The sequence below is a fragment of the Vigna unguiculata genome, chromosome 5 (assembly GCF_037176805.1).
Source record: "Vigna unguiculata cultivar grain cowpea cultivar isolate G323 ecotype 2 chromosome 5, ASM3717680v1, whole genome shotgun sequence".
NCBI lineage: Eukaryota > Viridiplantae > Streptophyta > Magnoliopsida > Fabales > Fabaceae > Vigna > Vigna unguiculata.
The window spans coordinates 49,252,678-49,280,639 of NC_140796.1; the positions used below are offsets into that span (position 1 = coordinate 49,252,678).

Below are 27,962 nucleotides of genomic sequence, written 5' to 3' on the forward strand. Positions count from 1 at the left end.
ATTTGTTCTTTCTTTCACAGAAGAAATTTTAAATTTAATAGTATAAAATTAAAACCTAAACTTAATACAAAATTTTTGAAAAGTTAGTTAGGAGAGCACAGAAGTTTTAATATCCAAAATGCAAGTGTAACGGAAACTTAATTAGGCTCGGTGGTGGAACAACCAATGTCTCTTAAAAAGTCAAAAACATTATAAATAAACAACACAGAGACAACGATATTCGAGGGGAGAAAAAAAACATAGCCCAAAAACAACAATGTAAGATATTCATACAATTTTTCTTTTTTTTTATTATTGTGAGAATGTGTTGAAATAAAGTCACTTTTTAAAGTATATTTTAGTACTACGATAAGATAAAAATATATTTATTAAAGAATTAAATGAGACACGTAAGAATAAATACAGAAGAAGAAAAAAAAAAAAGAGGGGGTTGTTTAAAGTGTTTGTCTACCATTGCCGACTTCAATTTCTCTCTTCTTTCACTCTTTTCTGCACAGCATAATTCAGAGTGCAGAGTTTGTGAGAGAGATGAATTGCGGCGGCGTTGTGGTGAGGTTTGGTTTGTGGGTGGTGGCGATGTCCATTGCCGGCTACATAGTGGGTCCCCCTCTCTACTGGCACCTCATCGAACTCATCAACCATTCTTCTTCTTCTTGCACTCCCTGCGTCTGTGATTGCTCTTCCCAACCCATCATTTCCATTCCCCAAGGTATATACTTTCCCTCTAATTCAATTCCACCCCTTTTACCCTTTTCCTTTTTCTGCATTCAAAATCTTCAAAATAACTGCTTTCATCACTCATGTGCTTCCAATTTAGATCTGCTTCTTCTTCTTCTTTTCTTTATTTCATTATTACTGTTACTTCTGGGATAAACTGTGTTTTGGGTCTCTTAATTTGCATCACGTGACGTTATGTGGACTTGTTAAGTGGCATATAATGATTACCAGTGTCCCCTTTTGCTTGGTTATATGTGGTTGTCACATAGCATTCACCATGAAACTTGCAACAAAAGTATCATTGCTTAGTCTATTTATAGTCTTAATAAATACTAACAAGCACAATAGCCTACTTGATATTAAGACTTTTTTGACTGAATAGGTCAATAAAGAAAAAATAATTTAATAGTGAATTTGGACTGCCCATCGATCATGACTCAAACTCAATTGATGATAAATAACCCCACTCATTTTGAGCGCTTAAAGAGTACCTATTTTATTGGTGATTTTAAATTGCCATAAAACTTGTACGACGAAATAACAGATTGACAGAAGGTGGACACATGACCATGTTCCCAACCATCTATGTAACAATTAATTACATTTATGAGGCCAACCCATGAAACTACAAACCCTCCCTTTTTTACTAAAACATCTCGATCATCCACTTTCAATTCAAATTCCAATATCTACCTAAAAATAAATAAAAAATCATTTAAAAACACTTTAAAAATTACCCCTACATATTTTAATAGTTCTCTTAATATGAATCAAATATACTATTTTCAGAAATGACAATATGACTCAGTTCAACTGTTTCGATTCGGTTACTATTGATCTATGTTATAAAATACACGTTCCGAGAATTTTATAAGTTAAAAGTTGACTTGTTTTTTCTAGAGTTAAATATATTTTTGTTTTTAAAAATTAGAATTAATTTTTTTAAAAAGTTTTGAATTAGTTTAGTGTCTCAACTCTTTAAATGCATGGACTTAATCTTCTAAATTAAATTTTTGTAAATTTATTTGACGTTTCTATGTTACCTGAAAAATATATTTGAAACGTCAAATAAAATTAATAAAATTTAGTTAATTAAAAGAATTAGATCTAAGATAATAAACTAAATTTATTTAAATTTTTTTAAAAATCTAATTTCAAATATTATTAAAATAAAGGACAAAAATATATTTAATCTTTATTTTCTAAAGCTTTTTTCAATTATAACTATAGATGAATATATTAAAAGTATACCGTGAATAAATTTTAAGTTTTAATTGATTAATTAATATTTTTAATTAGAAAATTTTAAAAAGATTATTTACATTTATTTGTTAAAATATTGTATTATAATTAATAAGTAAAACTTAATTTATAAATCTTGATAGTTTAAATTATAATATTATTATTTATTTATCTCATTAAAAAAATAATATTATACAATAATAATTTTTAAATTATATTTTATTTAAAAAAAGGACGCCCTTTCATCTCTAACCTGCGAACGAACCAAATAAAATAGACTAACGGATTAAAAATTGTAATAGAACCCACCAAACTAGACTAACGGATCGTAGACCATATCTGTTGCCATTGCTACGTCTCTTATTGTCTGGTTGATTAATGAAACCGACTGAATAAAACTAAATGAATTTGCTTGACAACATTAATTTTGGAGAGAGAAATAAAAAGTGACTATTTAAAAAAAAAATTATTCTGAATCAACAGTACTAAACTAATTTATTAACTATGGATAATAATATTTTAATTTATTTTAATTACATTTAAATCATTATATTATACTATGGTAAGTAATACAATAAATAATTAAAATGATAGATAAAATATAAATAATAAATAATAAATTAAAATATTATTATCTCTGGTTCACTTACTATTCACTTTGTTTCTCTCTTACAAGAAAATATGCAGTAACTTGATCAAGTTTGTTCAACTATTTTAGTTTTTTCTTTATTCACAGAATGTAACTTACCCTTTCTTACTTGTATTATATTTCCTTTCACTCGTTCAACCTACCTTATCATCAAGCAACTGCGTGTTCAAGACGTCTGAAATAGGGTCTGTCACAATATAAAGCCACATTCACCCCATTTCGGCCATTGAGTCATCCATTGATTTCCTGAACATGGCGAATGAAAAAAGTCTCCCTCTTTATGATAAAACTTGGGTGAAGCACACGTTTTCAAGAACAATGGATTCCTTCATTCTGCTCCTCCTTCTCCTGCTTCTTGCTTATCGTATTTTCCGGCATGACAGCAACACCTTCCTTTTCTTCGTTACCGTCACATGCGAATCATGGTTCACTTTCGCTTGGATTCTCGTCATCAACACCAAATGGTCTCCTGCACACACCACAACCTACATAGACCGTCTCTTGCTTCGGTAGTAATGTCATAATAATGATGATGTTTGTCTATAGTTAATACTGTTTGGTCAAGTTGTACTACATATGACCCTGCTTGTTTGTTTTATTACATATATAATAGATGTGTGTTTCCGACAGGGTACCTGAGGCTGAGCTTCCAGCAGTTGACCTATTTGTGACAACTGCAGACCCTGTGCTTGAGCCACCTATCATCACAATCAACACTGTGTTGTCTCTGTTGGCACTTGATTATCCTACCAACAAGTTAGCTTGCTATGTTTCTGATGATGGATGCTCCCCTCTTAACTTCTATGCCCTTCTCCAAGCTTCTAACTTTGCTAAGCTTTGGGTACCCTTTTGTAAGAAGTACAGCATTCAACTCAGAGTGCCCTTCAGATACTTCTCTACCAACACCAATCCTGCAAACAATCAAGATTCACCGGAATTTGTTCAAGAATGGCGAAGACTCAAGGTAACATCATATACTTTCAACTTGGTTTTTTTTTTTTTTATGTATCTAGGGTAAATTTGCTCATATATTACGGAAACGTACAAATCAAAAATGAAGTCGTATGTAGTTATGATAACTTCGGTTAATAATTTGCTCTGAATTAGTACAAAATGTTAACAACGAAGTAGTCACAACTATTTATGACGAATTAACTTTTCTAAATAAATAGATAATGATACTATGTATTTTCTATTTGGATTCTATTTTTTATTTTTTACGTAATTTAGTGTAGATTATTAATTAATATATTATTTTTATTTTAAAGAATAATGATGCACACGTAAAAAAAATAAAGGATAAGAGTAAAAGAAATAGAAATTAAAGAATAATTTTCCTTTATATTCATGAAATAAATCGTTGGGAGTTTTTACGATTTTAATTTTGAAATATTCCTGAGTTGACAGAACAACTTGTTTCATGACCAATAATATTTTTGACTTGTCAATTTTTGTAATATTTAAATAAATTTGTCATATAGAAAATCTTCAACTTGATTTTGTTAACGACCACAAAAGTTCTGTACACAAACCTGGTAATCTCTCACTTTTCATCTTATTGAAGTTGTTGTGTATAATAAATTTAAGACTTTTATAAAAACTTGTTAACAAGCAAACATGCCATGGATTTTGCTTAGAATTTTTAGTTCAAAATTAATTTTAATAAATATTTTTCTTATGCTATAACTGCCAATTACAACTTTTTTCTTTATGGTTTTTAAATGTTATTGTGAGAAGTTATAGTTTTGTAGTCTTCGGGAACATTGTTTTATTTGTTTGTTTTTTAATAATAGTCTTGTTTCAGTTCAATCTTTCCAACATAAAGACAAACAGGTTGACAAATTGACGTAAACTGATCCACATAGCTAAAACAAAATCCAATTTTCCATTTGCAATCACTTGCACTAAATGCCACTGTACAAGTTGCATATGTATGGCAAAATTCTCAAGATAAGGAAAATTGACAATTCAAAAACGTGATAAGGAAAATGAAGTTCTTTCCACTCTACTATAATATTTAAAAGTTAAATATCTTTTTCTTTCTTAAATTATTATTAAAAATTATATTTCATAATATATTAAAATATAATCTCTAGATGTCATTTACTAAAAAAATTATAATAATTTAAGGACGAAAATGTATTAATTTTATTTAAAAATAATAACATAAAAATTACATAGAAAAAACTAGATACAAAGTTTTTATTCTGGAAAACTTTCTTGATGAAAGAATAAAATTATGAGTTGTACATATTAAAAGAAATTCATTTACACAATCATAAAAATAAAACAAGTATGCACTAATTACTCAAAGTAAACCAAATAATAAAATCTATATAAAAAAAAAAAAGATATGCATAATTTAAACTAGCATCATTATTGTGAATAATTTTTCTCTCTAGAGATTTCAAATTAGCATCCAAAACTTGAAAACAAAGAAAAAATATTCATAAACTTGTTGTCCAAAAATATTCGAATCCAACAGTAAAAGAGTTTTTGGGATTAAGTTTTTTGGGTTATTGCTGTGTTGTTATTCTTTTTTGTATTATTAATTTGATATGACACTTATTTATTAGTTTCTTAATTATTTATTTTTATTTTTAATAAAATATTTATTTATTTTATTAAGAAATGATAACTATTTTAAATTCTAATTTCTTCACAAATATTACTTGAATTTATTATTTTTAAGTTAGATTACAGAAATTTAAAATAAATTAAAAAGTATAAACTTATAATATTATAAAATATTTAATTATCTGATATTAATTAATATATCTTCAATAATTAGTTATGTTATTTCAAAACTTCATCCAACGTTATATCTGTTTGTCTTTTGTTTGCAGAATGAGTATGAGGACCTCTGCAGTAAAATTATGAATGCAGCACAAGATTCCATTCCACTTATAGGAGAATTTGCCATCTTCTCTGATACACAGCTTAAAAACCATCCAACCATAATTAAGGTACATCATAAATTATTGCACTTAACAACATAAATATATGTACTTCTCTTTTCCTATTCTGTCAATTCGTTTTCCTTATATATTTCAAACAAAATTAGATTTGATGAAATTATTATATTTCAATAAAATATTAATTTTTATTTAAATTTCTCTTAAATTATTTTTTTCTTATGCAATATAATATAATCACTGAAAAATAAAACTATTATAGCAAAACTGTTTTAACATATTACAATAATATACAGCTAAATACGTGTTAAACGTACTTTCTAAGCTACAGTGGTGCAATAGATAATGGATTGGCGGTCTGAAATATTGCAAATCTCGTTATTTTAATTTTTTTCACTAAAAAATGTGATGATAACTGAGTTTTCGTTTACTATGTTAAAAGTGTTGAAAATCAATCTGATCTGATGATTCATGAATATCATACATCATATATGATACATATTTGATCAATATATTTATAAATATAGTAAATATATTATTGTTATTGTGTGAATTTAAATTAAAATTATATATTAAAGTTGTCGACCTAAAAAGTTATAAATTATTTTCATCATGAAAGTAATACTATTTTATAAATTAGATACTTCATTGATAAGTATCGATAAATTATCCTAAAGTATTAAATACGGATTTGTTATGGATATGTGACCCAAATTAAAGTATTGATTAGGAATGTCAACATGACGGGTAGGGAGTAGGGTACGGGTATAACTCTCCCATATCTTGCCCGCTGAATAAATATCTGTTTCGTACCCGTACCTATATCCATGCGGGTATTCGTTATGCAGGTATCTGCATTTTTTTTAATCCACGGATATCTATGGGTATATGAGTATTTACAAAAGAATAATTAATATTTAACAACATATTTTAATTATAAATTTAACTAAAAATACAATGCATAACATTCATAAATTTCAAATAAAGTGCACATAATCCATTTAAATAGTGTTGAATGACAGTTTACAAATAATTAGATATTTTTTAAAACCAATTAGTAAAAAAACTCATTCAAAATGGATGTGTTAATGTTTTAATCATGTTTCTTTATTTATTTTTTAAATTTAAATTATAGTATGAGTTTTCACGGGTATAGATACTATGATACATGTACCTGTCTCATTAACATGCTGATATAAAAAATACTCATATCTGTTACCCGCGGGTGTCTATTTTTAATATTCATTTCCTACCCTTACGGGTTTTATCTGCAGATATATGTGGGTACAGATTTTTTTGACATCCATTAATGCTTCATATATCTGATCCAAAAATAATAATTAAAAATCGATCTAACAAATGTTAAATTAATTAATATTTTCTTAATTTGTTGGGTTTACTTTTTCTTCAACCAAATAATTTGTATTTAATTTAAATAAAAATAAACTGTTTATTTATTTAAATATAATCGTCTTTTTAAAAATTTAGTAATTAATAGAAATATATGCTAGGAATTTAAGACGAGTTGGAAATTTTATATTGGTAAAAATGTGTAAAATTATTAATATATAACTAGAAAGACACAAAAATTTATTATATTAAATTTTAAGTTGAAAGTGATATTTGAGTCTCTTACATGAGTTTATCTATGATCCTCTGATATCAAATATTTCCAAATTCTCCTCTCGAAGAAAAAAATCTTAATAGTATTAGAGTTAATGATTCATTTTGACTATAGTTGATTAGTTGATTAATATATGAGTAAAAAATATATAAAATCGTTGTCTTATAATTTTGAATTGAAATACATTGATTTTTCTCTTAAAAAAAACTAACGATATGATTTGTTGCTTTATTGCTATTTTATTTATACTACATTTATAGTTATAAAAAGTTTAATATTAATTTTATGTTCTACCTTTTAGTTATAAGATTATATAATTTATTTGTAAATATAAAATAAATATAATTATTATTATAAAGTAAACTCATATTTTATGCGTTTATTCCACCATTTTTATTATTAAATGTTTAATAATTCTTTTACAAATATTTATTTTAATATTTTTAAAAGCTTAACAATTGTACATTAGTAAAAAGAAATCATAAAAGCTCATCTAAATCGAACTATAAAATATTAATTTGAACTTGACATTAAATTAGAATAAAATTAAACTCAAAGATATTTGATTTTTATATTTTGTTTCGATGATATCATATGGGTAAAGGTTTACTTCACTTCCTGATACAGCTTTAAAAGTAGGAAAATGATTTTTTATTATTAAATTTTGATAACTTTTTCTTATAATTTTAGGTATCATCTTTTAAGTGTATTTTTATTTTTTCTTTTTTCTCATTCACAATATCTCAAAACTATTTAGAAAATGACATCTCATATTATAAGAGAAAGTTGTCAAAATTTAGTAGTTAAAGTATCATTTTCTTCCAAAGAAATAGTTTTGCAGTGTTGTCATGTAACATGCAAAAACAAATATTTTTGCACATGTTATTAGGTAATTTGCGAAAACAAAGGTCTTTCAGACGAGTTGCCACACTTAGTGTACGTATCTAGAGAAAAGAAGCAGGAACATCCCCATCATCATAAAGCTGGTGCCATGAATGTGTTGGTCAGTTTCTTTTCTTCTTATTATTCTGTTACTACTTAGTAATTGTATTCAGAATTCTTACACATTTTTGTATCATGAACAGACAAGAGTTTCTGGAGTGATGACAAATGCTCCTTTTATCCTGAACGTAGACTGTGACATGTATGTTCATAATCCAAAGATTGTTCTACACGCCCTCTGCATTTTGCTAGATTCAAAGGGAGAGAAAGAAGTTGGATTTGCACAATGTATACAGCAATTCTACGATGCCTTGAAGGATGACCCTTTTGGAAATCAACTTGTGGCAACGTTTCTGGTGAGTCAAGTTTCACAAAGCGTTATTATGAACAGACAAAGAATTAGAAGTAACGAGGTTGACTCAATGATAAAAGTTGAAAAAGAGGATGAGAGAAATTTTAGGTTTAAGTTCTCATTAACATTTGAGAATTATAAGATTGACTTTGTGAGTTTGAAAGGAAAATGAGAGAATGTAGATTCAACTTTACCATTAAAAAATATTAGGCTTAATTACTATTTTAGTCCTCTAATTTGTTAGCAAATTTCAAATTGGTCCTTCTATTATTCAGAGTCTCAATTTAGTTCTCAAGTTTTGAAAAGTGACTTAATTTAGTCCTCTCCGTTTAATTTGAACAAAAGTTGTTCAAACAGTAGTGAGGTGGCACAGTTGTATTGATACGTGTCAACGTTTTTAAGAGGCAAGAGCAGTTGACGTGACATATGTTGAAAAGGTTTAACTTTGTTTTGAAATGGAAATCATGAAACCCTAAATTTTTTCCAGCATCCTAAATTCATTCTTCTCCTCCGCTACGTTGCTGCACAACATTCTTCTAATTATTTTGGCCCCAGATTTTGTTGTTGAGAGACATGTCCGAAGCCAACTCCTGTAAGTCTTGCACTTGTTTACCCAATGAAATTCGTGGTGTGTCTTCTCTTGGTGGTGGGTGGAAAGGGTTGGGTGTGTCTCCATTTGTCAATGTGGAGAGGTTGTTGTACCCAAAACCCCCAAAATCAAAACCCTATACCCTATACCCTATACCCAAAATCCACAAAACCCTAAAACACAAGCCATAAAATTCTAAGCACAACTAACCTAGAATATGCTCCACGATTCCGGTTACAGATGATAACCCCAAGAACGAAATTGATGCTGCTCCCATTTCCTCACACCAACGCAATGCCTCGACAAATCTTTTTCACCCCTACTCCTAATTCCAATATTAATAACCCTAATTACATTCAATCCAATTCACCTTTCACATAAGCACAGTGTAACGAGCCACGTAATTCGAAGTGAGACAGAGTAAAACAGCCATGTCACTATTCCGTTATTCATTTTCACGCTGTTAACTTTGAAGACTAAATTGAGTCACTTTTGAAAACTTGAGGACTAAATTGAGACTCTGAATAATAGAAGGACCATTTTGAAATTTGCCAACAAATTAGAGGACTGAAACAGTAATTAAGCCAAAATACTAACAACTAAAATTTACTGATAAAAAATGAAGTTAACACAATCTCCTTTTGTGTAATGCAGTACCTAGGTGGTGGGTTAGCAGGGATCCAAGGAATATTTTACGTAGGAACAAATTGCTTGCACAGAAGACAAGTAATTTATGGCCTTTCTCCTGATCATCACATTCGAAATGGAAAGAAGCATGATGACATCACTGATGGTACTTTGATTTCACTGTTATCGTTTATAACATTGTTATACTCATCCTGAGTTTCAAAAGATCTTCATATGTTTATCAACTGATAAGAAACTTCAATTTTAGAAATGATATTTATCTGATATACATGTTCCAATGTAAATGTGTGCGCAGGGAAACTCTCAGAAAAGGAAAGAATATTTGGAAGTTCAAAGAGGTTTGTGGAATCAGCTACTAATGCTTTGGAAGGGAAGACATTGGCTTCTAATAATAATATTTGGAAAAATGTTGAGGCAGCGAAAGAAGTTGGTACTTGTGAATATGACTACGGCACTGCTTGGGGTAAACAGGTAAGCAAAAGAGAAAATAAGTATTCACCAAATCAAACAAAAAAAAATGTAAATAAAAGATAATTTGTTGTTGAAAAAGTTAAGTTTTTTGGTGATTAGTGTTAATTTTGAGTAGTTGAAAAAAATGTTAATTAGGTGGGTTGGATGTATGGATCAACATCAGAAGATGCACTTACAGGACTGAAAATTCACGCAAAAGGTTGGAGATCTGAAACTTGTTCACCAGAGCTTATACCGTTTATGGGTTGTTCACCTCAAGATGTGATAAATGTAATGAGTCAACAAAAGAGATGGACCTCAGGGTTGCTTGATATTCTCCTAAGCAAAAACAATCCAATTTTTTTAACCCTGTTTGGTAACCTCCAATTCAGACAGTGCTTGGGCTATCTTTGGGTAATCACTTGGGGCTTACGATCTGTTCCTGAAATATGCTACACTCTTCTCCCTGCTTATTGCATCATCAACAACTCTACTTTCTTGCCCAAGGTATGAACTCAGATCACATGCACATTTCAAACTCATAGATACAGTCATGTTTATTCATATTGACTCATTAAATTTCAATTTTCATAAAATATAAATCTACTTCAGAGTCAGAAGTTTAGCTAGCATAATCCTGAAGATAGTATCACGATTTTGTAATATAATTATTGATATCAAATATCTCGACTAGAAATACGATGAATTTAAAGTTTATTGAGATCAAAACTTACTTTACATCGAATTTATAGGGTTAAGTTAAACACTAAGTCTATTCAGGATGACTAAGTCTCTTCAGGATGATATTTAAGTTATTTCAAGTCTGTATTACTAAGATTTATTATTTATAGGACTTATCATATAATCTAGTTACATGTTCTAGATGTATATATTTTGAGGTAATAAATGTGCTAAAAATCTCATATCAATTAAAAATAAAATAAATTTTATATTATATAAGTGAGTACAAACGTCATCATAATCGTGATTTAGAACCTTTAACATTTAAACAATCTCTTATTCTTCCATCAACCTACTTTTATTGGTTACTTGGTGCTTTCTTTGAATGTTGTAAAAAGATAGTTACATAAATTTCAAAATATTACATCATATCCGATTACTTACTAAATGCACATTTTTCTCGCTGTTTCAATGGTCGGCAGGAACTTGGACAATGGATTCTTGTGACTATGTTTGTGATTTACCACATAACTACTCTTGTAGAGTACTTGAGAACAGGGTTGTCAATGCGAACATGGTGGAACAGTCAAAGAATGGCAAGGATAACCACCACGAATGCTTGGTTTTTTGGATTTTTGTACGTCCTACTTAAGCTATTCAAAATATCAGATAATAATGTGTTTGAAATAACAAAAAAAGAGCAACCATCATCCAACGAGGGTGCTAACGAAAACAACGGTAGATTCACTTTCAACAATTCTCCAATTTTTGTGCCTGGCACAACTATTTTGCTTATTCAACTCATAGCACTGGTTACCAAGTTGTTGGGATGGGAAACACCTGTTAGAAATGGTGATGGATCTGGCATAGGAGAAGTGTTTTGCTGTTCTATTTTGGTTGTGTGCTACTGGCCATTTTTCAAAGGTTTATTTGGCAAAGGAAAATATGGAATTCCCTTATCCACCGTATGCAAGTCAGTGCTCTTGACTTTCCTTTTCGTGTACTTTTGCAGAGCTTATTAAGATGATCTGTTATTTTACTTTTTTAGAATAATAATGATATTTTGATTTCTATAATCTGACTCATATCTTGTATATGTGGTTTATTATTGGACATTAATAATGTTCCACACTAAATCAAATCAGAGAGTACAAGATGAGAGTTAAATTCTGGAATTCGTTATCTAATTTTTCTTGTTTTATTGTATTTTTCTACTTCATATTCTTCTCATTGTATGGTTCAATTGTTAGAACACAGTAATTGATACAGTAATTAAGTTAAGTTTTATTACAGTTTTTACTATAGTCAGATATGTTTGTTTCCATTAATTATCTTATTATATTTCTTTTTATTTTAATCATTGTTAAGTTTTACCACAATGATTATTTTTGTTTGAATTGGCCACCAGCACAAATCATCAGTTTTAGTATGATGGTTGGAATTTTTTTTCTAAGGAAAAACGCTTAAGAGATTTAAACTAATGAGGAGTCATGAATAAAAATTAAGATGTATTCTTTAAAGGATTGGAAAATTAATTAATAGTCAAAAGTTTAAGAACTTTGTAATTTATATCATGCACACATATTTATGGCCATCTTAATCATTATTTTTTAATAATTATCACATAATAAAATTTTCATTTTAGAGAAACTGAATTTATCATAAAAATATGTTTATATATTTTTCCTGCAATTTAAACACATGATATATAGTTCTCGCAATAAAAGAGAAGAAAGCATATGAACGTAATCCCTTTCATTTGTTCTTTCTTACACATAGAAGAAATTTTAAATTTAATAGTATAAAATTAAAACCTAAACTTAATATAAAATTTTTGATAAGTTAGTTAGGAGAGCACAGAAGTTTTAATATCCAAAATGCAAGTGTAACAGAAACTTAATTAGGCCTGGTGGTGGAACAACCAATGTCTCTTAAAAAGTCCAAAAGATATTAAATAAACAACACAGAGACAACGATATTCAACGAAAAAAAAAAACTAGCCCAAAAACAACAACGTAAGATATTCATACAATTTTTCTTTCTTTTTTTTTTTATTATTGTGAGAATGTGTTGAAATAAAGTCACTTTTCTAAATATATTTTAGTACTACGATAAGATAAAAATATATTTATTAAAGAATTAAATGAGACGCATAAGAATAAATACAGGAGGAAGCGAAGAAGAAGAAGAAGAGTGAAGGAGAAGAAGAAAAAAAAGAGGAGGTTTTTAAAGTGTTTGTCTACCATTGCCGACTTCAATTTCTCTCTTCTTTCACTCTTTTCTGCACAGCATAATTCAGAGTGCAGAGTTTGTGAGAGAGATGAATTGCGGTGGCGTTGTGGTGAGGTTTGGTTTGTGGGTGGTGGCGCTGTCCATTGCCGGCTACATAGTGGGTCCCCCTCTCTACTGGCACCTCATCGAACTCATCAACCATTCTTCTTCTTCTTGCACTCCCTGCGTCTGTGATTGCTCTTCCCAACCCATCATTTCCATTCCCCAAGGTATATACTTTCTCTCTAATTCAATTCCACCCCTTTTACCCTTTTCCTTTTCTGCATTCAAAATCTTCAAAATAACTGCTTTCATCACTCATGTGCTTCCAATTTAGATCTGCTTCTTCTTCTTCTTTTCTTTATTTCATTATTACTGTTACTTCTGGGATAAACTGTGTTTTGGGTCTCTTAATTTGCATCACGGGACGTTATGTGGACTTGTTAAGTGGCATATAATGATTACCAGTGTCCCCTTTTGCTTGGTTATATGTGGTTGTCACATAGCATTCACCATGAAACTCGCAATAAAAGTAGCATTGCTTAGTCTATTTATAGTCTTAATAAATACTAACCTAAGCACAATAGCCTTGAAACATTTGTAAAGCTTTTGCTTGCTTATCTTAAATAAATTTGTAAATTATTTAGTTCTGTATGTGATGTCAAAGCAATTGCGGTTCCAATTGAAGACTGTTGTTTCATTATGATTGTAGTTGCTTTCTCTTGATTGCACACCAAGTCAATCATGTGCTTATTCCAGTTTCTTTATCTGTATTTATGCAGGGCTTAGCAACTCTTCGTTTGAAGGTTGGTTTCTGGTTTCCTCAATGAATTCCTGTGAAATATCTCAGTTGATGTACTGTGCATGAGTAAACCTTTCTTTATTATCGTGACCTCTCTATGATTGAATCTAAGCATATCTGTATGATGACAAGAGCCGAAGTTACATAGTTACTCTCACTCGTTTCCTTTTAGGTTGGGTGAACTATCAGGATCTGAAATCTCATGTGTCTTTTTGTGTGTTTTCCCTTTATTAAATTTGATTCATTTTTGTTTGATAAACCTATTATTCAAAGATTTTGTGGTATATAATATAGAATTCTGATTTATGTCAACCTGGTATTCCACCGTGCTAAACAAAGGTACTCGGCTAGTGTTGCAAACAATTTTCTCTGAAGCAACACATAATATATATTGTGTTCAAATAAAGGTACAAACTTGCTTGAGTGACATGTTATCCAAGGTTTGGTGTGATGCATCATTTTCATCACTAATAGGAAATGGTTATGAAGTTAACATGAAGGAATTTTTATAGATGAAGTTATTCATAAGTTAATTTAGAGTTCATGAAAACACTTTCTTCATTTTTCCTATGAGTATTTTTATATAAATTTATTCAAACAAACTCTTGTATTGGATATTTGTCTGCATGAAGATGAGGACAGAATTTTTATTTTGCCTACAGCTGTGTCATCAGAACATGCTCTTCCTGTGTCTGTTTTTCATATCCAGATCATTTTACCAACTGCTGTTTCTTCTCTTGATTAATTGAATTGTGATTTAGATTGTGCAAAGCACGATCCAAAGGTGGATGGAGACACCGAAAACAATGTTGCAGAGCTACTGTCAGAAGAACTAAATCTCCGGGAAACTGAAGCTTTGAAAAATCAGCATCGTGCTGACATGGCTCTGCTGGAATCTAAGAAGATTGCATCTCAGTATCAAAAAGAAGCAGACAAGTGTAATTCAGGAATGGAGACATGTGAGGAAGCCAGGGAAAAGTCTGAGATGGCCTTAGTGGCTCAGAAGAAGCTCTCTGCACTATGGGAACTCAGGGCTCGTCATAAAGGATGGAAAGAAGGTCTTGCCAAATCTAATTCTCACTCTAAAGGGAAACTGCAGTCTGCTTAAACTGGTGTGACCTACATGTAGTTATTGCATACTAGTTTGAAAGGGAAGTTATATATATAGTTGGGGTAGTAGCAAATCATCATAGGTTCCATATAATTCTGGTATATCCATAGAGTCAAAACTGTAAAATCACAATACAGATGTTGCTGTATTTCTAACCTCCATTTTTGGTACTTACTAAGTATTTAAGACAATTGAAAGCTGGAAAGTGTTAGGTTTTTGTGACAAACTTCTTACATAACAAAATTGTGTGACTACTTGTTTCTGAAAGTTCTGGTTTGAAAGCCGATTCTGACTGTAGCTTATTCTAGAAATATAGCATTGAACAACAGAGATAGCATTTTTGTTTGCCTAAGGTGTGCATTTAACCTAACTGGAAGTAGGCCACCTAATTGTTTATGCACTGAGGAAGGATTAGTTATTAATAGAAGGATTTATGCAGACATATTTGGATAAATTTCTTCATAAATATTAGAGTTAGTCTTCCATAAGGTAAAATTGATGTATACATAAACTAGTTTATAGAAATTATTTTGTATTAGCTCTCTTAGAAAATGATATTTTAATTATACATCAATTCTTTTTAACTTGTAGAAAAAACTTATTTTATCTTTGTCTAATTGCTTTTAGAATTGTTCAAACAAGTCCTGTATTATAAAATGCATTGCACCAAACTTTGTGTGTTTCACGGTCAGGTTTAGATTTGGCATTAAGATGGAGGGAGTATGAAAGGGAAGACTTGTTATATGGCTTATCTGGAATTGCCAATAAGCAATTATATTACTTTTTTCTTGTCAAAAATAAACTTACATAAATATGGACTTAAATTCTATCGAAAGAATTATCACCAATCATTTTATCAAAGTTGCCAAAAAAAATGAACTTCAGGGGAATTTGGGAATATGTCAAATCAATAATATATCAAGCACTATGCACTTTATTTTATTTTTTTATAAATTTTATAGTTATGATTGCATATTGTATCATCTAAAGTGAACCTTCATGTTTAAGTTTGTTCTTAAAGATTTGGATATTCTTTTAAAAATGAAGGAAACCAAATTAGAAAATAAAGGGCGTTTGCAACAGTTAACTAACAAGAATTGTGTTAAAAACAAGTACACTTAACAAAATAATTTAAGGTTAATTATGATCTTCACGGTTATTATACTTTATCCTTTAAAATACATTCACATTGCCTTATAAGAATCAAATTTTAATGTTATATATTTAAAATATATATTATATTTTATAGTATTTAATTTTAAAAACAAATTTAAGATGCCATAAAATAGAATTGTTAAAATTAAGCAATTGTTGCTTATGAAAGAATGAATTGAAACAATTGATTAACGAACCAAATAATGTAAAGTATTTTCAGAGGTGACAAAACCTAACATAGGAAAACAATTTTTCTTATCTATCTCAATTTTTTATTAGATTTTGATAAATTATTTTTTAGTCTTAATTTTTTTTAAATAGGTATATTGATGAAAAATAAAATAATAAATTCACTTTTGTAAAGTGATAAAAGAGAAGATACCTTTGAAGATAAAAATAATATAAATTTACTTCATCTATTTTCAAGCATGATACTAGGAACTCAATTGTTGAATTAGAGAACCATTCCTTAAAATTCAAAAAATTATAAGTGGAAAATTTCATATTAATTCTTTTGAATTAGAAAAACTAATTTCAAAGGAGTTCTATATCGAATATAATTTTAAAACTATAATTTTCGCAAGGAAAAACATACAAGAATTTCAATACTAAATTATATATACTTTTGTTATATTATTAATAATAATTAAATATATAAAATTTGAATGTATTATTTTGGCACTTTCAAACTTTTTGACTAAAATCCGCCACATGATAGAATGACTCACAAATTTATTGTTTTAAGATTTTAGATTAAAAATGATATCTTGTTCATAATTCATTGATGCCAAATAGTATTTTTCTTTAAGAAAAACCTCACAAAGTCAAATGTTTTTAGAAATCTTAAAGTTAAAATATTTCAATGGTCAACGTTTTTGTATCAAAATCTCAAATAAGTCTCCAAAATTGTTTAGACTCAAATAGGTCCATATTTTTGAAAATGTGAACAATTAGGTCATTTCCGTTAGCATGGTGTTAACCACGTTAAGTATGTGTCAAGGTCACCCCTTCATTTATTTTTATTTTTTTTTAATTTTGAAAAATTATTTATGTGACGTGTCATGTCAATATCGTGTCACTTATGATGATATTTGTTAAGTTAATGTTTGAATCTCAATTTAATTCATATATTTATTATTTTAATTTCATTTCAGTTTCAAAATTTTTAAAATTTTTAATTTCATCTTCCAAATTAAGAGCAAATTTAACTTTTATATAAATGTTATAATGATATTTTTATTACATATTTTGAACAATTTTAAGTTTATTTAAATTTATATTTTACATTAAATTTTATTTAAACTTTATTTTAAATTTTTAAATATATAGATTGATAAATTTATATTTCAAATATTTATATAACATTATATATCAATCATCTTTATAATTGGTTTAAAAATAACAATTTTATAAATTCAAATATAAAATTTTAAAATAATTTTGTAACACGTTAAAATAAATATATTTAAAATTTTAAAATAATTTTATAAATTAAATATAAAATTTGTTAACCTATCATAATACAATCATTTCAAAATCACAAAAATGAAAACTTTTATAATTGAAATGCATAGAAATTAAACATGGTAACCTGTAAGTGCTAGGTTTTCTTCTTTTTATAAGAAGTGCTTAGTGTCTTAATTAATGAGAATTTGTGAAGTGGGATAAGGATCAAAATCAGAGGATGTACTTACTAATGCATACAAAAGGTTGAAGATCTGAACTTTGCTCACCAGATCCAATGGCATTCATGGGTTGATGTGACTTTCCATAATCATTAGATTAAAAAGATAAAAAAGATAGATAATTGTGGACCAAAGAGTAGCATAATCTTGCATTTAAACTCTTGGATAAAAATATATCATTCTCAGCACGTGTGTGAATAGATCAAGTACAATCTCCACGTGGAAATACAAATTTAGCCTTGAGTTCACTTAGGCTTTTGAAGGGCAGTGATGGAACCTCCATCGCCGGTGATGGAATCGTACCTGCGAAAGAGGTGAGCCACAATCAAGGCCGCAGTGAGGGTGACAACGTCCTTGCCGGCGCACTGTTTATTGGACAGAGTGGGTGACCCACTTTGAGGCCCATTGGACCAGTACAAGTAGTCCAGCAACTTGGCCCCTTTTTCCTCCGTGAACCGGTCCGGTTTGAAGAGGTCCGGTTCGTCGAAGATGAGAGAGTCTCTCATAACGATCTTCTGGAAGCCGCATAGCAACTCCCCCTTCTTCACGTCGAAAACGGAGTCGTGAGAAGTCAAACGGAAGTCCTTTCGGGCGCGACCGAACTGCAGCGGAACCGGAGGGCTCATACGCAGCGTTTCGTACACCACCGATTGGACCAGAGGCATCTCTTTGACGGAGTCAAAGCTCAACGTTGAGCCGCCGTTTTCCCTGGCTTCCTTCTTCAGCTTCTCCTGCAACGCGGGGTCTTTCGCTATGGCACCAAACAAAGCTGGAAGGAAAATGGTGAAGCCCCCGAAGGAGTTGAACCCTAGCACGAAGAGTAGGTTGTGGATCGCCTCTTCTTGGGTCAACCCGAACCCGATTTCGCCTCTGTTTATGGTATCCTTCCCTGTTACGTTATTTTCATCACTGCATGAACATTAAAAGTACGAGAAACATTAAATTAGAAGTATGATGTGGTACGAGGATGACCTTGTTGCTTGACGAAGTTGTAGAGGTTGTTGTAGTCTCCACTAACGAGAAAGGAAGGGTAAGCGAAGGAATGGAGGAAGATTTCTTCCAAGGGTTGGAGAATGCCGATGCTGGTGATGGGGAGGAGCTGAAGGGCAAGCCATCGATCAAGCATGATGTGGCCTGACTCTGCGATTTTGGGGTCACGAGAAGCGTCTGCACCTGCCAGAACTTTGCAGAGGAAAGTGAAGAGAAATTGTTGCAGAGGCAAGAAATAGGAAGCAGGTGAAGATTTTGAGAGTGATGATTCGATGTTGTCCCAGAAAACGTCTAGGTTGGACACGAGTTCTGATGCCCATATTCCCGAGCTTCGTTTCAGGATATCTATTATGTAGGCCTTCACCTGCATGCATAAAAACGATGACAACTTCAAACCATTCTTACACAAAAAGAAAAAATAAAGTGTGATGTTTGTTCTTCTGGGGACTCACTTACGCTTTGTCTAAATATAATCAATGTTTACTTTTTTTCTAAACTTCATTCAAATTCAATCTTTTTCTTTCCCTTAGATTTCAATTACTCAGCTTTTTACGTTTAAAATAGTTAACATCAAATATTGTAAGGGTGTTAGATAGTCAAGAAAACCTTTTCCTTTTTTATTCTTTCTTTTTTGTCTGTCTCTTATTTTTTTTCTAGGGTCTCTGTCAATCAAAATCACTTTATTGGATTCATTCTTAAGGGCATGTTCGTTTGTAGGGATAGTACTGTTAATGTGAATTAGGGAGCGCAGATTGTAAAATTTATCGTGTTCCATTGTATGTATTGAAGCTGATTAGAGAGCGCCGATTTGAGGGATGTGTGCATTTTTCCATCCACCCTTTTATGAGAAGATTAGAGAATAAAGATGGTCATTTTCCCATTTTACCCTCCATTTTGCCCTCGCACTGGTGGCATGGTGTTGTGTTTAGTGTGGTTAATGTGGTGTTGTGTGGAGTAATGGCACCGGTTACGTAACCGGTGCCTTGTGTTTACAAAGGGCGACACCGGTTACGACACCGGTGTCGTTGATTTTTTATTTTTTTTTTTTACCTTTTTTTTAACTTCTTTTGACATTTTTTTTAAATTTTTTTAACTTTTTTTTACATTCATAAAAATTTAATTTAATTTAATTTTAAAATTTTATATAAATTTAATATTTTTTTTAATTCGTATTAATTAATGATAATTATTTTTATAACATCAAATTACAAAATCATTCTTTTTTTTTTACACAAGGATATTATGGTAACTTAATAAATATATTTATTTTAACATATAATTTTATCTATCACATCAATCAAATATTTCACTAACTTTCATAAAAATTATCTCCAAATCCACTCACTTTACCCTCTAAATCCACTCAAAAAAACACAAATATCCATCCACCTAAATCTACACAAATCCATCTTCACACTCTCCCCCATATCCATCTACACAGAGGAACACACCCTAAATCTTTGTGCGTTTACCCAACTCTATCAAGAAGGGTAAATGAAGATCAGTTCAATCGGGTCTGGAATAGGTACAGGACAGTAATTCTCATAATAAAAATAAGTGATTTCGAAAAGGTCGCACACAGTTGCAAATCACAATAGAACTCGTTGCTTGAAAATTTGAAAGAAAAAATACGGTTTTATAATATGATTGGAGTGGTAGGTAAAAAAAAAATCAAAACATTATTATCCATAATAGAATTGACTTTGACATAGATGTAAATGGTGTGTGTGTGTGAGAAAGCCAAAACAATGAATGACAAATAAATTTTTAATTGTCCAAACTCGTTTGTTTTATATATAGAAAATTATGGAATTAATTGATGAGTATGAATAATATTTATGGAGACAGAAATAAATATGAAAATACTCTTCATGTTTTCATATGCTCTTTATATTCATTTCATTCCTTTTAAATTACCAAAATTCTTACGATTATTTTGATGATTTTTTATATAATTATTTTTATTTTCTAACTTCTTTTATAAATCTAATTTGATCACCATAATTATATAAAAATATTTTATTTATTATATTATAATAACTTAATGTTGTCGTGATATTTTGTTTATCATCATTTAAAATAGATTAAAATTTAAAAAATAAAATATTCATATTAAATTTTAATTATACTTTATTGTTTTTGCGATTTCATTTAAATGATGTACAATAATTTTTATTACTGTATAAAAAAAATATTATCCTATAATTTAGAGAAAGAAAATAAATAGACATATTTAAAATATTTTTAAACTTAGCATTTCTTACTATAATTTCTTAAAAATATTTTTTAGTTTTATTAATTTGGTTCATTAATATTTACAAACTTAATAAATATTTAGTTTTTATGAAATTTTATCTGGTATATTTTAATTTAGAATATATAATTATAATTTTTTAAAATATTTAATATTATAATAATAAGAATACATTTTGATATTAAATAGTTAATAATACCTTTGGTTGAATATGATATGTTGATGGAGACGAAGATTATTTTTTTTAAATGGATATAAAATAACGAAATTTATTGCCCCCACTAGCCAAAACAAATACCGCACATATTTCAATTTTAGATAGATAAGTAATTATTACAGTCCTTTTTATATTTGACACTTTTAATTTATCATACAAAGATTTAGTAGTACAACTAAGTAGATAAAAATTTAATATTAATCAAAAATCATTTAGCACATTACATATAACATTTTCTTTTGTTTTTCTTTACTTTAATGTTTGACTGTCACATGTCAATCTATATTCATCATCATATCTAATCCGTCAAACTAACATTAAAAATAGAATAAGAGAAGTGACTAACTTGTTTTTTCATTTAAAATTAAAAAAGTAAAATAATTTATTTTAAATTAACTTTTGTTATATTTTTAATTCAAATCATTAATATTTATAAATTGAATTTAAATTATTAATTATGATAAATTAAATTAATCATTTTAATTTAATTAGTTAAAAATATAAATTAATTAATTAATTAAAAACTTAAAAATATTTATATAATTACATGTAGCTTTTATAAATATATATATATATATATATAATTTTAAAATTAAAAAATAAAATGTCGCGTAACAAGATTTTCCATGCGTTTTAAAGCAGTTTGTCTCCTTATTTTTTGGCAGACCATCGATGAGTGGACTGACCCGTTCACATTTCCCAACAACATAAATCAAAATAACAAATTCTGCATCTTTGCGGACCACATAATCATGATCCGGTTACCCATTTTACACAGTACTATGTAAAGCGGTCCAGTCCAGTACAACGACGTCTCACTTACCTGGACCTTACGAACACGTCTTTATTTTCTTCCTACCATGATTATTTTTTATTTCTTTTATTTCAATTTGTCTAGGCATACATAAAACAACAAATGATACAAAAACCTTCTACGCACCTTATTATTATTCTTTACCGTTAAAAAAACGTTTATCATTATTATCAGGACAATAATAATAATTTGAGTATTAAATTTTAATAATTTTTTTTTATAAGAGGCGTTATCTTTTAAATAATTTTAAAATATTGAGAATGTGTAAAAAAGAAAAAAAAATCATTTAAAAAATAATATCTATGAGATTATAAAAAAAATTGTAAAAATTTGGTAGTAGAAAATTCATTTTTCTTTTTCTTGTCATTATTATTCATAGATAACTCCACAGTTTTCTTGTTATTATTTCTTCGCAGTGGAAAACAGTATTTCCCTATAACACACAAAGTCTAACTGAAACTTCAATTTATTAGGTTAAATTGCGCAAATTAAGAATTCAGAAACAAAATTGAATGAATAGATGAAGAAGAAGGAGAAGAGTACCTTGGAATGTTGAGGTTCGGAGGGGTCCTGGTAGACACCGACCCTCATATTTCCGGTGAAGCTGACGTCGGGGACAAAGTCTCCGACGAGAACGTTCTTCTTGTCGACGAGGTCGATGTCGAAGAGGTGGGAGAAGGATTTGACATCGAGAACTGCGATGACGTTGGGATTGACGTTGACGAAGAAGGGGAAGGAGGGAGGAACATTGGTGCGGAACACCGTGCTCTTGTACTTCTCCATTCGCTTCTTGAAGAAGCTCTCCGGTTTCTGAAACCAGAAGTAGTCGAGTCGGTCCGATAAGGGGCCCAGCAACGGGAACCCGTAGCTTCCCGGAATCTGGCGGACCGGAAGATCTGTGGCCGTCGCCGCCGTTACGAGAGGTGGCGGTGATAATGACATGGTGAAGGGAGGGATGAAGAAGGGAAGGTGTTTGGGTGGTAGTAGTTTTGGTTTGATGTAATGATGAGCAGAAATGAAGAGTTAAATATATTTATTATTGTGAGATATTTATTATTATTATTGGTTTGTTTTTGTTTCTTTATGAATGTAATGTGATGTGAAATGGTAAATGAATAGGGAGTGGGAATGTTGTGATAAGGGTGGGATGAGTTGGGGCAACCATGTCTCCGCCTTTACTTTGTGTTGAGTAACGTGTTGTGTGTTGAGTGTACTAATAAGTCACGTTAAATGTGTTTGCAAAACGTCACAACCAACTAGTAAATAGTACATGATGATATTTTCCTTCTCAAAGGACGACAACACATGCACGCCTATATGGCTTGTGTGTTTTCTTTTTTGTTATACTAAAAAAATGTATTGTATGTGTGGTTTTATTTTTATTATAATTATAAAAATTAATATAAATAACTTTAAAAAATAGATTTTATTTATTTTATAATCTTTTTTATTAAAAATAATTAATTTTAAAAAATATCAAATAAAAAATTATTAAATTTATAAATTAGTTACTGAAAAAATAAAACAGGTAAGTTCATTATTTTAGTTTTTAAAAAATAATTACTTATTGAAAGGCGAAACTGAAAAATAAAAATGTAGATATCAAAATGATAAATTATTTATACAAAAGTGCAGATTTTAATCTGCAGACAAAAAAAATGGAGTGAAAAGTGAAAAAAATAATAGAGAAATAAATTAATTCATTCATCTTAGTTATTGACTACCAATAATTTTACTCATTACTATTAATTTAATAATCTATTTTCCTCAAAGCTTCTTTTCCTATAATCTTTTTGTTTTTTTTTCAATTTTAATTTTCTGAAAGCGTTTGTCGTGTTTTTGGAATATAGACTTGAGTGAAGGTGGAGTAAAATCATTCTGAACTTATGATAATTTGATTTGGATTAAATTCTAAACAAGCAAAAATTAAAGAGAAGAAAAAGTATAAGTGAAAAAGTGAAAAGAAATAAATAAATTAAAAGAAAATTTATTTGATTTAATAAAAAAAATAGTTTCTTTAGCTTTATTAGTAGTAGGGATGACAACGGGTCGGGTCAGACACAGATAATGTCTACCCATAACCTGTCCAACAAACAAAAAAATCTACCCGCAACCTGCTTAAAAAATATTTGTGGGTATTTTAAAATACTCGCGTGTACTTGTGGATATATGCAAATATTTAAAAAAAGACATTTTATAAATTTTTAAAATAAAATTACAAAAATAATATATAAAAAAATATAAATTAAATTTTAATTTTAATTAAATTTAATCTAATAAAATATATTTTTAATTTTATTATGTTGTGGATAACGGATACAGAGAATATAATATCCGCACCCGACTCATTGATAAACAGGTATTAAAATATCCGCTACCTGCACCCATAGGTATCAACTATCCGGTCATGAATTTTATCTATGAGTATTGGACTTGAGTATTTTTGTTATTCCTAACACTAGTGCAGAATTCTCATTTTACCTCGCTTTATATGCCTCGGTTGGTCAGGAACCGAAGCATATAATGGCGCGGTGGCATTTTTGTAATTTCAGCCAAGTTTTAGGCCTCGGTTCTCCAAATACCCGAAGCCAAAAAGGGGTATAGGCCCCGGTTCGCCCAAAACCGATGCCAAATGGTGGTATAGGCCTCGATCCAGTAAGACCCGAAGCCAAAAAGTGGTTGGACGTTGGCTGTTTGGCCTCGGTCCAAGGAGACCCGGTGCCAAAAGGGGGTCTATGGCTTCGGTTCCCCTAACAACCAAAGCCATAGGGTTTATTTAGGGTTCGAATTTCGCGAACCATTCTTCTTCCCCTCTGCAACTCCTTCCCCTCGCTCTCTCTCGCGCACTCTCTCTCTCTCTCTTCGCAAAAATGGCTTAAGGTTAAGCCTGGAACTGTTCCTGTGTGCCACTTTCTTCCTGGTGGAGCCCGTGACGATGAAGTCGACGACGTCGTCAGGGGAGCAGAGGTTGAGCGGCACGGCGGCAAACTGGGTTGTGGCGCCGCTCTGGAGGAAGAGGACAGAATACTCCGGCGGGATCTGGAGGAGGGTGCGAATACTCCGCTCATGTCAGATCCGCCCCAGTTGTAGAGCTCGGATTGGGCACGGAGGAGAACCTTTTCCGGGAGGGTGGCAGGGCCGGCGACGAAGTTGAAGACGCGATCTTGGGCGTGGGTGAGGGGTGGGGGTTGGGTGTGGAGTTGGGTGGCGCATTTGATTGATGTGGGTTTGAAGAAGGTGGGGCGAGGGGAGGAGAGGCGGAAATGGGTGGTGCGGTTTTGGAAGAAAGGTTGCCTTTCTATCAGTGATGACTGCGGGAGATGAGGTGGTGGAGAGTGGATCGCCGCCGGAGAATGAAACTGGGTATATGGCACCAGTTTTGAAACAACCGAAGCATAAAAGTGGGTATATGGCTTCGGGTGATAACCGAGGCCAAAAGGGGTACATTTTGGCCTCGCCCCAATATGTCTCGGTTCGAGACCCGAGGCAAAATGTAAAAAATAACCGAGACAAAAAGCCCTTACTGCACTAGTGTAAGTAGTAGAAGTAACAACCGAGTGAAACGGACAAGACGAGTTTCACTATCACATATTCGTTCTCAAATAAAAAATTCATCCATATACATAGCCAACTAGTATAACATTTTTATTCAATATAAAAAGGATGCATTTCCATTTCTTCAATATCAAACATTTAGAAAAAAAAATAATTATATACATTTCAAAATAAATTATCAAAATTTATGAGAACCAAAATGTTTATTAATTTTACAAATATTAGTGAAACAAAATTGATAAAATTAAAAAAATAGTTTTAAAAAATCATAAAAAACCAAATAAGTTTAAAAATATTTTAAGTCTCTTTTTACTCACTTTCTCTAAATCCTAATAAAAAATATTTCTTATAGTAAAAATTATAATAGACTACTTGTACAAAAATTAAATATTAAACTAATAACAATTGAAATTTAGCATGAACTTTTTATTTTTTGAACTTTAATCTATATTAAATAGTGGTAAACAATATTCTTGAAAATTACATTAAATTATTATTATATTAAATAAAATGTCTTTATACATTTTCAATGCTAAAATTATATTTATAATAATAAGTTAGAAAATAAAAAAATTATATAATAAATTATCAAAACAATATTCTGTATGATAAAAATAAATAACAATTAAAAATATTAAAAATGAGTAAAAGTGATCATATGTTTTTATTAAAAGTAATTTGATACGACTTCCAATGAAATCACACAATGAAAGAAATGTTTGACTAAAAGTCTAATAAGATAAAAAAATACCTTCAAGATCTAGCTAAACTTTTCAAATGTCAATACTAGTTGAATAATCGAAAGATAATGAAAAAAATTTTTGTAAAACAAAAATTCTTCAAAAAGGAAAAACTATAAGATAAAAGAAAATAAAGAAAATAAATTTGTTATATTCATTATGATTAATAATAGCTTTGTTAACGTAAAGCAAGTCAAACAATTAAAAAAAATGAACAAAAATGAACAAAATAAATGTTGGTTGAAAACACAAGTCATATAATGAATAATGAGTGATGTGAGGACAATATCATGAATTATATAAGAAAAGTATATATATATATATATATATATATATATATATATATATATATATATATATATATATATATATATATATATATATATATATATATATATATGAATGATTGGATGTGTTGACACAAGAGTATTTAATTCTGGTTGCTTTCAAATAGCATATGTGGCAAATACCTCATAGTGACAGAGAATAAAAAGATCCTGAAACTATTGTTAGAAAAATTTTACTGTAATTAATTGTTTGGAAACGTTTTTGGAGTGTTACAAGGACATAACAAATGCAGAGTAAAGAGACCCAACAATAAAATATGAAAATAATTTTTTTTTTTTTGAAGGTGTGGAAGTAATTACCCTGCCACAGGTAATATTAGTCTTTCAATGGAAACAAGCGGTATATTTATTTGATTATGTTCATGAAATAGCTAACTTTAATAAACTTAATGTGTGATTATTTATTTATAGTTAAGTTGAGTAAAAAAATGACAATACTTGGTTTCTATACTTTTAGGATACTCAGAAACAACTTATTTGGAGTGTTATTACAAATTTTACACTAATCTAGACATGAATTTTTGCATATTTTTTTTAAAACACCATTATAAATGTAATGTAATGAAATTTGTTAAGATAAATAGCCTAAAGTGTGTAATTATAGTATTAGGTTGTTGGCATTCGTACTCATTATTATTAAATTATTGCACCTTCAATATGACGCACCTTCAATACAATGGTGCACTTTTAAGTGGTTAAACGTAAAGTATTAATCAATCTTTAAAATGATTTTAAAAAAATTTGCATTAAAAACTTGTTTTCTATCTTTATGAACATAATAATTAATTAAAGTTTATAATCGATTATATAATTAATTATTTAAAATAATAATTAATTATGTTGATCAAAATTGATTTTCACCAGTTCCATAAATTATTGATTATTTTAATAGATAATTATTATATTATGGAATCTGTAAAATTGCACTGTCGCAAATAGCTTATTATGATTAATAATCAAATATTTTTTGAGTCACATAAAGAATAAAATAGTTTATTATCTCCAATTATAATTGATTATCTCAATCATTAACAAAAAAAAAAGGTTTTCAAACTGCTTAAAAAGAAAAATCCATGTTTTCAAAGCTTTTAAATACTTATGAAAAAGTCTGAGCTGTTTTGTGAAAAACATATTTCTTAAAGAATCGTCTTTTACATTTTAAAGAAACTTTATTAGTCAAGATCATTAATTAAAATTATGTTAATCAAAATT

The 27,962-nt window shown here is 29.6% G+C and overlaps 3 protein-coding genes across 3 annotated transcripts; 2 read left to right on the forward strand and 1 right to left on the reverse strand.

Moving 5' to 3' along the window:
- Positions 1–2,776: 2,776 nt before the first annotated feature.
- LOC114185425 (cellulose synthase-like protein H1) lies at positions 2,777–11,984 on the forward strand. The gene is made up of 9 exons (XM_028073139.2): positions 2,777–3,117; positions 3,239–3,572; positions 5,455–5,574; positions 8,037–8,150; positions 8,233–8,445; positions 9,685–9,823; positions 9,974–10,149; positions 10,285–10,635; positions 11,292–11,984. The coding sequence occupies exons 1-9, from the start codon at positions 2,861–2,863 to the stop codon at positions 11,829–11,831; spliced, it is 2,244 nt and encodes a 747-aa protein (XP_027928940.1). The 5' UTR covers positions 2,777–2,860; the 3' UTR covers positions 11,832–11,984.
- Positions 11,985–12,955: 971 nt separating this feature from the next.
- On the forward strand, positions 12,956–15,260 carry LOC114185426 (uncharacterized). Its single transcript, XM_028073140.2, has 3 exons — positions 12,956–13,310; positions 13,863–13,886; positions 14,644–15,260. The coding sequence occupies exons 1-3, from the start codon at positions 13,130–13,132 to the stop codon at positions 14,988–14,990; spliced, it is 552 nt and encodes a 183-aa protein (XP_027928941.1). The 5' UTR covers positions 12,956–13,129; the 3' UTR covers positions 14,991–15,260.
- Positions 15,261–17,955: 2,695 nt separating this feature from the next.
- On the reverse strand, positions 17,956–23,122 carry HPL1 (hydroperoxide lyase 1). Its single transcript, XM_028073427.2, has 3 exons — positions 22,652–23,122; positions 18,806–19,187; positions 17,956–18,722 (listed from the first exon to the last, which is right to left on the reverse strand). Exons 1-3 carry the CDS (start codon positions 23,048–23,050, stop codon positions 18,079–18,081), a joined length of 1,425 nt encoding a protein of 474 aa, XP_027929228.1. The 5' UTR covers positions 23,051–23,122; the 3' UTR covers positions 17,956–18,078.
- Between the last annotated feature and the right edge of the window lie 4,840 nt (positions 23,123–27,962).

What these genes read in the sequence shown, in the direction of transcription:
- HPL1 (XM_028073427.2), bottom strand. Translation starts at nt 23,050, where the DNA reads ATGTCATTATCACCGCCACCTCTCGTAACGGCGGCGACGGCCACAGAT. An exon ending in CCGAACCTCAACATTCCAAG is followed by an intron (nt 19,188 to 22,651) that starts GTACTCTTCTCC and finishes TTATGCATGCAG; the next exon opens with GTGAAGGCCTACATAATAGA. An exon ending in CAACTTCGTCAAGCAACAAG is followed by an intron (nt 18,723 to 18,805) that starts GTCATCCTCGTA and finishes ATAACGTAACAG; the next exon opens with GGAAGGATACCATAAACAGA.
- LOC114185426 (XM_028073140.2), top strand. Translation starts at nt 13,130, where the DNA reads ATGAATTGCGGTGGCGTTGTGGTGAGGTTTGGTTTGTGGGTGGTGGCG. An exon ending in CATCATTTCCATTCCCCAAG is followed by an intron (nt 13,311 to 13,862) that starts GTATATACTTTC and finishes GTATTTATGCAG; the next exon opens with GGCTTAGCAACTCTTCGTTT. An exon ending in TAGCAACTCTTCGTTTGAAG is followed by an intron (nt 13,887 to 14,643) that starts GTTGGTTTCTGG and finishes ATTGTGATTTAG; the next exon opens with ATTGTGCAAAGCACGATCCA.
- LOC114185425 (XM_028073139.2), top strand. Translation starts at nt 2,861, where the DNA reads ATGGCGAATGAAAAAAGTCTCCCTCTTTATGATAAAACTTGGGTGAAG. An exon ending in ATAGACCGTCTCTTGCTTCG is followed by an intron (nt 3,118 to 3,238) that starts GTAGTAATGTCA and finishes TGTTTCCGACAG; the next exon opens with GGTACCTGAGGCTGAGCTTC. An exon ending in ACTCTACTTTCTTGCCCAAG is followed by an intron (nt 10,636 to 11,291) that starts GTATGAACTCAG and finishes AATGGTCGGCAG; the next exon opens with GAACTTGGACAATGGATTCT.